Here is a 13,181-nt window from a genome sequence, read left to right as displayed (position 1 = left end):
AGACGATCAAGAAGGAAAGAACAGAAAGGATTTAGGATTGGATCGTATATCAGTGACTTTAGGAGTGAGGGAAATCATATACAATTTCGTCAGAGTGGGTTGGATCCCGTTAATAACAGCGTCCAGCTTTCGACCGAAGTGAGGATCAAGGGAATCAAAAGAGAGCTATTCAATCCCCTTTCCCCCAGGCTCTTCAGGCCTCTTGAATAGAATATAATGCTCTACCATCTCGCCATTGTCTGATGATAATAACATTACTCAGTGTGGTGCGAAGGTGTCATACAAGCGATAGTAGATAAGCACGATCATATATATCTATCTATAACTATCGCTATCTGATATATGTAGATCATCAGTATATCAGTATATCAGTATATCATTCGTCATAACTATATCCACTACAGGAACATATCAAGACATACCTATGTCATCCCAGGAAACACTTCGTAAACATTTCTTAATCCCAGTAAACATTTCGTAATTTATATAAACATTAGGTAAGGTGAAGTATAAACTAGAGTAAACAGTTTGTATGATTTATTCAGAATAAATTACGAAGTTAAAGAGGAGACAGAAGGTCCCCCTTCCAGTACGACTCCTGTAAAGAGAATAAATAAAATCTCATTATCACTAATTATCTTTATCATCCTTATCATCAGCTGAAGATAAATCATACATGTCACTCAATATAATCTGGTGTGTTTCCTTACGTATGATAAAGGTCGATATGGCATTAATTATACCTTTATCATCAAGATTAAAGTTACGAAGACACAGACACACAAGAGAAGCATTATGATAATATGTGACTCATTATCACGAGTCTATATAAATGACTCACCCGACTCACCATGTCCTTAGCGGCCATATCCACCATAGCCATAGCCACCATAGCCACCTCCATATCCACCGTAGCCGCCCCCATAGCCACCATACCTGCTATATCCACCACCATATCCTCCACGTCCGCCTCCGTAGCCATATCCACCGTCTCCACCACCATAGCCAACGCGATATCCACCGCCATAGCCACCTCCATATCCACCATAACCACCACCATATCCACCATAGCCAAGACGACTGACGCTGTAACTCCGCCCTGAAGGGTCGGCTTCAGGGTCGGCCAGGGACGCCCTTAGTGCACATGCCATCACCAACACCAGCACCATCACCACCTGTAAGATAAGACACCTGTAAGATCCCGGCCACCATCAACACCTGTAAGATAAGACACCTGTAAGATCCCGGCCACCACCAACACCTGTAAGATAAGACACCTGTAAGATCCTATCCACTGCTAACACCTGTAAGATCCCGGCCACAACCAACACCTGTAAGATAAGACACATGTAAGATCCTATCCACTGCTAACACCTGTAAGATCTTGGCCTCTGCTAACACCTGTAAGATCCTGGCCAATGCTAACACCTGTAAGTCAAGGTGATGCTGGCCAAATGTCTTCCTACAACGGGATTCTCCCACCTAACCTAACCAGGCCGGGTTTACCCACCACTTCGCTTCAGTCTCCCCAGAGAGAGAGAGAGAGAAAGAGAGAGAGAAAGAGAGAGGGAAAGCTGCCTCCATTTTCTACCGTCGTAGAGAATGGGTACAATCGAGCCCTGTGTGTGTTTACATTGCCTGCATGTGGGTTATGTCATTCTAAGGTGCCGGAACTTCGAGCCATTTTAATGTTCGTAATGTGATCTTCCGTCTCGTGCTACAGGAAATGTAAATAAACAGATTGTGATGCTCGAACGTGTGGATCTAGTTTTCTAAATGGTATTAGCACAACATCAGACCCAGCTGGGGGTCTTAGCATAGTAGCAGACCCAGCTGGGGGTCTTAGCATGGTAGCAGACCCAGCTGAGGGTCTTAGCATAGTAGCAGACCCAGCTGGGGGTCTTAACATTGTAGCAGACCCAGCTGGAGGTCCATAACACAGCAGCAGAACCAGCTGGTGCAGCAACAGCAGCATCATCACCAGCTGTGCCTCAACCACCACCCGTGGCCACAAGTGTTCCAACTTACAGTCTTGGAGAACATGATGATGACGAAGACCTGCGAGTGTGTCCTACTGCTAGACAGTCACAGTTGAGTATGTTCTCCACCACAGGTCTTGGAGCCTTCTTATATACCCATCCTCACTCACAGAGACTCCCTGAAAGAATCTTGATCCATGCCCTGAGTTCGACCTGTCACACTCACACACACTCACACACACACTCGGGATTAAATGCTATGTTAAATTAAGAGTTCAAAAGGAAAGTGAGGCCAGTTTTGGTCATGGATAACTGGGATGTTGGAGGGGAACCATCACACGTCATCGGCTCAAGTCTCACCTAAACTACCCATATTAGATCTCAAAAAAAAAAGAAGAGAAAGGATCATGCCATAATTCTCCTATACACAGAGACGTTTTTCACCCAAATTTGAATATTCAAGTTTAGAATGAACCGCCCAATTCACCAGTTTGGCCAGAGAGATCATGGACACCAAATTGTTTCCCTTAGAGGGAAAATAAACCACTATGAGACACCGGCTCGCCCCAGTTCTCCAAGGTTTCCTGTTTCCTCCAAGAGCTGTGCTGATATACACTTCACTTTACCCTGGACGAAGTAGACAAACTTTCACCACCTTCTCAACCCCTGAGACACCGTTCTCATCACTCAAAATCATGACTCCTAGATTCACTCATTCTGAGCCGCATGGAAAAAGAAAAAGAAAACGAAGAAAAAAATGATATTTTGAGTTAGATATTAGTAGTGTTGACCATAAGACAACGCAAGACAGTCATCGCTATATTATTTTTTTTTCTATATAGGTCATCCAATATTGAGCTCAGAGTTACCACATGTTTTCTCGACACCAGCAACTCCATCATGCTCCACAAATCAGTAGTTTGGACCTTCAAGGTAAACCCCCAGAGATAACGTAGACTGTACCTTCAAGGTAAACCCCCAGAGATAACTTACACTGTACCTTCAAGGTAAACCCCCAGAGATAACATACTGTACCTTCAAGGTAAACCCCAGAGATAACATACTGTACCTTCAAGGTAAACCCCAGAGATAACACACACTGTACCTTCAAGGTAAACCCCAGAGATAACTTACACTGTACCTTCAAGGTAAACCCCAGAGATAATACTGTACCCAGGTCTGTCTGTGTTCAATGATAACTGTTTTCATCATGGTTACTTTGCCTCGCTGATGAAGCACAGCTTCGCCTCCAACCAACCAATTCGTCTGTATATAAATAAGGGAAGACCATTATAATGTGCTGGTTCTCTGACCACGACATATATATATATATATTCACATGGGATCTTGATGGATGTATTGATTAAGGTTGAAGAGCAATACTCTAGTGACCGGAGGCCATGTGTCATCCATGTCCCCCTCGCTAGATGCGACAGACGGGGACCAGCAGTGCCGGACCAGAGCCAAGACGAGAGACAGCAGTGCCAGGACGGGGCCTAGACTGGGGCCAGCAGTGCCAGGACGGGACCCAGATGAGAGCCAGCAGTGCCAGGAGATGACCCACACGGGGTGACATCAACAACATAGAAACATGTCCTGGACCAGTCGATCAAGTCTTGGGATCTTAACTACACATTACACAGACCCGCCATTACAGGTCATACATCCTCTAATGTATTGGTCATGTATGACAGATATTCCCCCTCTTGTTGACGGGTCATTAACTCTCAAAACGAAATACAAAATGTAGGACTTTTCTCTCGCCTTTAGCTTAAGACATCCCATCATACACAATGGTTTTTCGTCTCATATTATCATAGAACATTTTTCAGAAATTGGATTTCCACATTGTACCTGATCTCCGCTACATATGTAGCTATATAGTAGTTACCCTTATATATGTTAATGTACAGCATCCACTGGTTAATGTACAGCATCCCCTGGTTAATGTACAGCACTCCCTGGTTAATGTACAGTACTCCCCTGGTTAATGCACAGTATTACATTTTCAAGTACACACTCCCACCCACTCACCAACCCAGCCACACACACACACACACACACACACACACACACACACACACACACACACAAGGTAAACATCTTTGGATCACTCTCAGTTTCAGTGATCCATCATCCAGTTTTCTATAAATCAACTATTGACCACCTGAAAAAGAATGAAACACATTAGCTCACACAGATGGTCTCCTCCTTCCCCTGTATCACACTGTACATGACTCACACAGATGGTCTCCTCCTTCCCCTGTATCACACTGTACATGGCTCACACAGATAGTCTCCTCCTCCGTGTGTCACACTGTACATGACTCACACAGATGGTCTCCTCCTTCCCCTGTATCACACTGTACATGGCTCACACAGATGGTCTCCTCCTACCCCTGTATCACACTGTACATGGCTCACACAGATGGTCTCCTCCTCCCTGTATCACACTGTACATGGCTCACACAGATGGTCTCCTCCTCCGTGTGTCACACTGTACATGACTCACACTGACCTTAATCAAGGCTATCACGTACCACAGTTTTCTCCTAAGTCTCAAAGCCCCTTGAAGAGCGAAGGTCGCCTCAACCTGTTTTAGACGAGGTGTTCATGCCTGTAATTATGGTGGCGGACGTCCAGGTGCTGTGAAGTGGTCGTCCAGTTACTGGGTATATAAGAAGGCTCCAAGACCTGTGGTGGACAGCATACTCAACTGTGACTGTCTAGCAGTAGGACACACTCGCAGGTCTTCGTCATCATCATGTTCTCCAAGACTGTAAGTTGGAACACTTGTGGCCACGGGTGGTGGTGGTTGAGGCACAGCTGGTGTTGCTGGTGTGTTGAGACCTCACTGCTGCACCAACTGGGTGTGTGCTGCTGTGTTGAGACCCCACAGCTAGGTCTGCTACTGTGTTGTGGACCCACATCTGGGTCTGCTACTGTGTTGAGACCCACAGCTGGGTCTGCTACTGTGTTGAGACCCACAGTCTGGGTCTGCTACTGTGTTGAGACTCACAGCTGGGTCTGCTACTGTGTTGAGACCCACAGCTGGGTCTACTCACACAACAGAGCCTAAAGTTCAGACACATCTTTCTTGTGTACATGGTTTATTGACGCTCATCTTCACAAACATCTGACAAGAAGAGAATATTTGCTGATTCCTTCGCTAATCTTCCTTTTAACATAATATTTATGTAATGGTCAGTGTCACTGGGGCAGTTTTGAACACAGTTTAACAATAGACATTAATGTATATCATCCCTGTCATATCTTTCATTAATATTCAAGTTATTCCATAAAGCTCCTTGAAGAGAAGGCTAGAAATCATACATTGTGTATTTCTCATCTTTAATAGAGTTAATCATCAATATACATGTAATTAAGACTATTGACCCCACACATCACTATGTTATTCTAGGTCACTAATCAGTTGTATACATGGTTATAATTGTCTAACAACTGTTGTAACATTCCTATGGCTAATCTTTCCGACCACAATATGTACAACAACAGTTGACCTCAGCTGATGTGTTGTGACCTGGTTATAATGAAGCTGGCAATACACACAAGTGTTGTGTTCTGTTGGTGGAGATGTTGGAGGAAGGAGGTGATGATGGAGATGGCAGGTGTCTTACAGATGTCTCTTGTCTTGCAGGTGTTGGTGATGGTGCTGGTGATGGTGTCTACCATCTTACACGTTGCCCTAGCAAGCCCAGAGGCTGAGCCTAGCTATGGCTTTAGCAGCTATGGTGGCTATGGTGGCTATGGAGGCTACAGGGGTGGTTACTACGGCGGGTACGGTGGCTACGGCTACGGAGGAAGGGGCTATGGTGGATATGGCTACGGAGGAAGGGGATATGGTGGATATGGCTATGGTGGATATTATGGCCGCTGAGGTCATGGTGGATCAGCTGACATGTGTTACTGTAAGTCAGGCAACACATATATAGTCTTCATTCTCCTTTCTCCTGAAAGTCTTAAGTTTATACCATTTTCTTTAAACAAGATTATTTGGAAGAATATGATCTGTAAACAGCCTTTTGTTATCTGTAAACAAGATTATTTGGAAGAATATGATCTGTAAACAGCCTTTTGTTATCTGTAAACAATAAGACACACTCAGGGATAAACAAGAGACTTTATGAGCATAGACAGATAGAGAACCAGATCACCTTTACTGGGGAAGAATAGAAGTTAGAAATATAGAATCAAGTTTTCTATCATCTCTTTTTTTGAAGGTTTGAAGGTGTTGTTAAGTCACTTACCCAATATATATTTTCTCTTCAAGTTTTACCAAGAAAAACTTCGCTGATTGGATCACTTACAACACAGAGGTGTGTGATCCTAGAGTCTAGTGACCTGGTCTTTGACCTGATTCATGATGGAGTGTTAGGTCAGAGGCCACACCATCTTACCCAAGGGTCGTGAGGTCGTGTTCAAGGGGTCGTTAAGTCGTGCCCAAGTAGTTAGGAAGACAAACCTTGATGATGTCATTTCCAGGGCAATTATCTCAACACATGACAGTTTATCTTTAAGAAAATCATATCTTTTTTTCTTCCTGTAGATTTCACTGCAGTGTCACTGTTGTGATGGTGGGGATTTATATAATGATATGGAGCATTTCACTGCTCTCGTAGGTACAGGTCATAGAGGCGATATTCATACTTGTTTCATTCTTTTACAGGGCCATATTGGAGCTGATGTCATTGTTTCTATCTGAATCTTAATACACTATCAATAAATGAGACAGAATAAGTATATATCTTTTAGTTATCCTGTTCATCAAGGAATAAAGAATATGCCTTTATACACACACACACACACACACACACACACACACACACACACAAAGTATATATATATATATATATATATATATATATATATATATATATATATATATATATATATATATATATATATATATATATATATATATATATATATGTACACATAAACCAATTATGAGGGCTGATGATAGAACATTAAAGTAGATTAAACCATAAACCAATTCCTCATTAGTGGAATTAATTACAGAATTATTGCAAGTTTTGTTATCAGCGAGCATTGTAATAGGTATGTTATCAGTCAATAGACGTAGCGTAGTCATCAATAGATGTTACAACTAAAGTTACAGCTGAAATTACAGTTACTGGCTCTAAAAAGACAATATATATATATATATATATATATATATATATATATATATATATATATATATATATATATATATATATATATATAACCCAGTCATTTACACTGTAACTCATGCTCTGATATACATACTAGCTCCACCAGTTTCAAAGCCAACTAACTATGACCCAAAACAAAGTAATTCCACAATCACTGTAACTTTCGCCAGTTTCCTTTCACGGGTCAAATGTAATCAGTAAAAGTTGACCCACAATGTGATATAATGTAATGTAATTTGACCCGTAATGTAACATAATGCAATGTAATGTAATTTGACCTGTAATGTAACATAATGCAATGTAATGTAATTTGACCCGTAATGTAACATAATGCAATGTAATGTAATTTGACCCGTAATGTAACATAATGCAATGTAATGTAATTTGACCCGTAATGTAACATAATGCAATGTAATGTAATTTGACCTGTAATGTAACATAATGCAATGTAATGTAATTTGACCCGTAATGTAACATAATGCAATGTAATGTAATTCGATGCTCTTAAAGTTTATCACGCAGTCTGTGGTGTTGAACCCGTAGTTACTTTGAATTAAAAGAATTTAGATATATCATAAGATATATATAATATTCGAACCAAAATCAATGTTTTCTTATTTTGAGTAATATTTGATAAATTGTTGGATGTAAATTTATGTCCATATATACATATATATATATATATATATATATATATATATATATATATATATATATATATATATATATATATATATATATATATATATATATATATATATATTCTTTTCATGAATTGCTAAAAGAAATTATAATCTAATAACTTGTACACAAAATTTGGGATTTTTAAGATAAAGAATTCTAGTAGTTGGAGATGAATAAATATATTTTTTCTATTGTTATTCTCATATAATCAATATTTATGAAAGAAAACTTTGCCAAACACGACGACCCACTCGTGTGTGGATAGGGTTAAACCTGTCTCTTGTCCTATATCTGGCTTTGGTAACTGGCTAATCCACTCAGAAAGTGAGCAGCAGGGTTACAGCATGTCACAGGGTCAGGTGTGTGTGTGTCAGGTGTGTGTGGTGCCACCGTGGTGGAATGGGTCAACTTAATGGCCCCCGACTTACCCCCAAGTAACTGGGTTCGATCTTGTGTGTTGGGTTACCTCAGATGGTGTCATTAGCTTTCACGACCTTATCTTTGGCCATGGATGATCGTCTGTCATGTCATTTATGACAGACGGTCAAGGAATAAGATATAATACAAAAAAATAAGAAGTAAATGGAATCGAGCCAAAGCTATGGTATATATATTTTCATCATTCATTCATAAAAATGTCTGATTTATTGAAAAAGTAGATTTGTAGACCTGTAACTGTAATTTCACCTGTAGCTTTGCCTGTAACGTATACAGCTTCGTCTCTTCGATGTATATCAACTGACTGTTATATTTCTCTCTTGTGTCTCCCCTGATGATGTGACTATTACACGAAAGTGCACTTGGGAACTTTTCGTGTTTCATTTTCCCCGTGGACTCATAGGAATATCTTGATCACGCGCAAAATTGTGATCCTTTCCAATATATATATATATATATATATATATATATATATATATATATATATATATATATATATATATATATATATATATATATATATATATATATATATATATATATATATCATCTCCAATCATTGATTGACTGATTGATATTGTGCATATATCATCAATAACTCACTAATGATAGATTATGCAACATCTCATATCTTGGTAACATTATTTATTTTCTTTAATAAATAGGATAACTAAAAAATATTTTTGGTTTCTATCTTGTCTCATTTATTGATAGTGTATTAAGATTCAGATAGAAACAATGACATCAGCTCCAATATGGCCCTGTAAAAGAATGAAACAAGTATGAATATCGCCTCTATGACCTGTACCTACGAGAGCAGTGAAATGCTCCATATCATTATATAAATCCCCACCATCACAACAGTGACACTGCAGTGAAATCTACAGGAAGAAAAAAAGATATGATTTTCTTAAAGATAAACTGTCATGTGTTGAGATAATTGCCCTGGAAATGACATCATCAAGGTTTGTCTTCCTAACTACTTGGGCACGACTTAACGACCCCTTGAACACGACCTCACGACCCTTGGGTAAGATGGTGTGGCCTCTGACCTAACAATCCATCATGAATCAGGTCAAAGACCAGGTCACTAGACTCTAGGATCACACACCTCTGTGTTGTAAGTGATCCAATCAGCGAAGTTTTTCTTGGCAAAACTTGAAGAGAAAATATATATTGGGTAAGTGACTTAACAACACCTTCAAACCTTCAAAAAAAGAGATGATCGTAAACTTGATTCTATATCTCTAACTTCTATTCTTCCCCAGTAAAGGTGATCTGGTTCTCTATCTGTCTATGCTCATAAGGTCTCTTGTTTATCCCTGAGTGTGTCTAATTGTTTACAGATAAGAAAGGCTGTTTACAGATCATATGCTTCCAAATAATCTTGTTTACAGATAACAAAAGGCTGTTTACAGATCCTATTCTTCCAAATAATCTTGTTTAAAGAAAATGGTATAAACAAAAGACTTTCAGGAGAAAGGAGAATGAAGACTACGTATGTGTTGCCTGACTTACAGTAACACATGTCAGCTGATCCACCATGACCTCAGCGGCCATAATATCCACCATAGCCATATCCACCATATCCCCTTCCTCCGTAGCCATATCCACCATAGCCCCTTCCTCCGTAGCCGTAGCCACCGTACCCGCCGTAGTAACCACCTCTGTAGCCTCCATAGCCACCATAGCCACCATAGCTGCTAAAGCCATAGCTAGGCTCAGCCTCTGGGCTTGCTAGGGCAACGTGTAAGATGGTAGACACCATCACCAGCACCAGCACCAACACCTGCAAGACAAGAGACATCTGTAAGACACCTGCCATCTCCATCATCACCTCCTTCCTCCAACATCTCCACCAACAGAACACAACACTTGTGTGTATTGCCAGCTTCATTATAACCAGGTCACAACACATCAGCTGAGGTCAACTGTTGTTGTACATATTGTGGTCGGAAAGATTAGCCATAGGAATGTTACAACAGTTGTTAGACAATTATAACCATGTATACAACTGATTAGTGACCTAGAATAACATAGTGATGTGTGGGGTCAATAGTCTTAATTACATGTATATTGATGATTAACTCTATTAAAGAAGAGAAATACACAATGTATGATTTCTAGCCTTCTCTTCAAGGAGCTTTATGGAATAACTTGAATATTAATGAAAGATATGACAGGGATGATATACATTAATGTCTATTGTTAAGCGGTGTTCAAAACTGCCCCAGTGACACTGACCATTACATAAATATTATGTTAAAAGGAAGATTAGCGAAGGAATCAGCAAATATTCTCTTCTTGTCAGATGTTTGTGAAGATGAGCGTCAATAAACCATGTACACAAGAAAGATGTGTCTGAACTTTAGGCTCTGTTGTGTGAGTAGACCCAGCTGTGGGTCTCAACACAGTAGCAGACCCAGCTGTGAGTCTCAACACAGTAGCAGACCCAGATGTGGGTCTCAACACAGTAGCAGACCCAGCTGTGAGTCCACAACACAGCAGCAGACCCAGCTGGGGGTCTCAACACAGTAGCAGACCCAGATGTGGGTCTCAACACAGTAGCAGACCCAGCTGTGGGTCCACAACACAGCAGCAGACCCAGCTGGGGGTCTCAACACAGTAGCAGACCCAGCTGTGGGTCCACAACACAGCAGCAGACCCAGCTGGGGGTCTCAACACAGTAGCAGACCCAGCTGTGGGTCTCAACACAGTAGCAGACCCAGCTGTGGGTCTCAACACAGCAGCAAACCCAGCTGGAGGTCCACAACACAGCAGCACACACCCAGCTGGTGCAGCAGTGAGGTCTCAACACACCAGCAACACCAGCTGTGCCTCAACCACCACCACCCGTGGCCACAAGTGTTCCAACTTACAGTCTTGGAGAACATGATGATGACGAAGACCTGCGAGTGTGTCCTACTGCTAGACAGTCACAGTTGAGTATGCTGTCCACCACAGGTCTTGGAGCCTTCTTATATACCCAGTAACTGGACGACCACTTCACAGCACCTCGACGTCCGCCACCATAATTACAGGCATGAACACCTCGTCTAAAACAGGTTGAGGCGACCTTCGCTCTTCAAGGGGCTTTGAGACTTAGGAGAAAACTGTGGTACGTGATAGCCTTGATTAAGGTCAGTGTGAGTCATGTACAGTGTGACACAGGGAGGAGGAGACCATCTGTTTGAGCCATGTACAGTGTGATACAGGGAGGAAGAGACCATCTGTGTGAGTCATGTACAGTGTAACACACGGAGGAGGAAACCATCTGTGTGAGCCATGTACAGTGTGATACAGGGAGGAAGAGACCATCTGTGTGAGTCATGTACAGTGTGATACAGGGAGGAGGAGACCATCTGTGTGAGCCATGTACAGTGTGATACAGGGAGGAAGAGACCATCTGTGTGAGTCATGTACAGTGTGATACAGGGAGGAGGAAACCATCTGTGTGAGCCATGTACAGTGTGACACAGGGAGGAAGAGACCATCTGTGTGAGCCATGTACAGTGTGATACAGGGAGGAAGAGACCATCTGTGTGAGTCATGTACAGTGTGATACAGGGAGGAGGAGACCATCTGTGTGAGCCATGTACAGTGTGATACAGGGGGAGGAGGAGACCATCTGTGAGCCATGTACAGTGTGATACAGGGAGGAGGAGACCATCTGTGTGAGCTAATGTGTTTCATTCTTATTCAGGTGGTCAATAGTTGGTTTATAGAAGACTGGATGATGGATCACTGAAACTGAGAATGATACAAAGATGTTTACCTTGTGTGTGTGTGTGTGTGTGTGTGTGTGTGTGAGTGGGTGGGAGTGTGTACTTGAATATGTAATACTGTGCATTAACCAGGGAGTGCTGTACATTAACCAGGGGATGCTGTACATTAACCAGGGATGCTGTACATTAACCAGTGGATGCTGTGCATTAACATATATAAGGGTAACTACTATATAGCTACATATGTAAAGGAGATCAAGTACAATGTGGAAATCCAGTTTCTGAAAATTGTTCTATGATAATATGAGACGAAAAACCATTGTGTATGATGGGATGTCTTAAGCTGAAGGTGAGAGAAAAGTCCTACATTTTGTATTTCGTTTTGAGAGTTAATGACCCGTCAACAATAGAGGGAATATCTGTCATACATGACCAATACATTAGAGGATGTATGACCTGTAATGGCGTGTCTGTGTAATGTGTAGTTAAGATCCCGAGACTTGATCGACTGGTCCAGGACATGTTTCTGTGTTGTTGATGTCACCCCGTGTGGGTCATCTCCTGGCACTGCTGGCTCTCATCTGGGTCCCGTCCAGGCACTGCTGGCTCTCGTCTGGGTCCCGTCCAGGCACTGCTGGTCCCAGTTTGGGTCCCGTCCTGGCACTGCTGGCTCTCGTCTTGGCCCTGGTCTGGCACTGCTGGTCCCAGTCTAGGCCCCGTCCTGGCACTGCTGGTCCCAGTCTGGGTCATCTCCTGGCACTGCTGGCTCTCGTCTTGGCCCTGGTCTGGCACTGCTGGCCCCAGTCTAGGCCCCGTCCTGGCACTGCTGGCTCTCGTCTTGGCTCTGGTCTGGCACTGCTGGTCCCAGTCTAGGCCCCGTCCTGGCACTGCTGTCTCTTGTCTTGGCTCTGGTCCGGCACTGCTGGCCCCAGTCTAGGCCCCGTCCTGGCACTGCTGTCTCTTGTCTTGGCTCTGGTCTGGCACTGCTGGCCCCAGTCTAGGCCCCGTCCTGGCACTGCTGTCTCTTGTCTTGGCTCTGGTCCGGCACTGCTGGCCCCAGTCTAGGCCCCGTCCTGGCACTGCTGGCTCTCGTCTTGGCTCTGGTCCGGCACTGCTGGTCCCCGTCTGTCGCATCTAGCGAGGGGGACATGGATGACACA

The 13,181-nt window shown here is 42.5% G+C and overlaps 1 protein-coding gene across 2 annotated transcripts; it reads right to left on the bottom strand.

Annotated features, from left to right (window-relative positions):
- Nucleotides 1-522: 522 nt before the first annotated feature.
- On the bottom strand, nucleotides 523-2,107 carry LOC139761414 (uncharacterized). 2 transcript variants are annotated; one of them, XM_071685572.1, is made up of 3 exons: nucleotides 2,029-2,107; nucleotides 842-1,175; nucleotides 523-598 (listed from the first exon to the last, which is right to left on the bottom strand). In XM_071685572.1, exons 1-2 carry the CDS (start codon nucleotides 2,041-2,043, stop codon nucleotides 858-860), a joined length of 333 nt encoding a protein of 110 aa, XP_071541673.1. In that variant the 5' UTR covers nucleotides 2,044-2,107; the 3' UTR covers nucleotides 523-598; nucleotides 842-857. The 2 variants fall into 2 exon arrangements, with proteins under 2 accessions (XP_071541673.1, XP_071541674.1); XM_071685573.1 differs by having other exon boundaries at nucleotides 851-1,175.
- Between the last annotated feature and the right edge of the window lie 11,074 nt (nucleotides 2,108-13,181).

This window comes from Panulirus ornatus, chromosome 40 (assembly GCF_036320965.1).
Source record: "Panulirus ornatus isolate Po-2019 chromosome 40, ASM3632096v1, whole genome shotgun sequence".
Lineage (NCBI taxonomy): Eukaryota > Metazoa > Arthropoda > Malacostraca > Decapoda > Palinuridae > Panulirus > Panulirus ornatus.
This window is presented reverse-complemented; position numbering and strand designations above follow the sequence as displayed.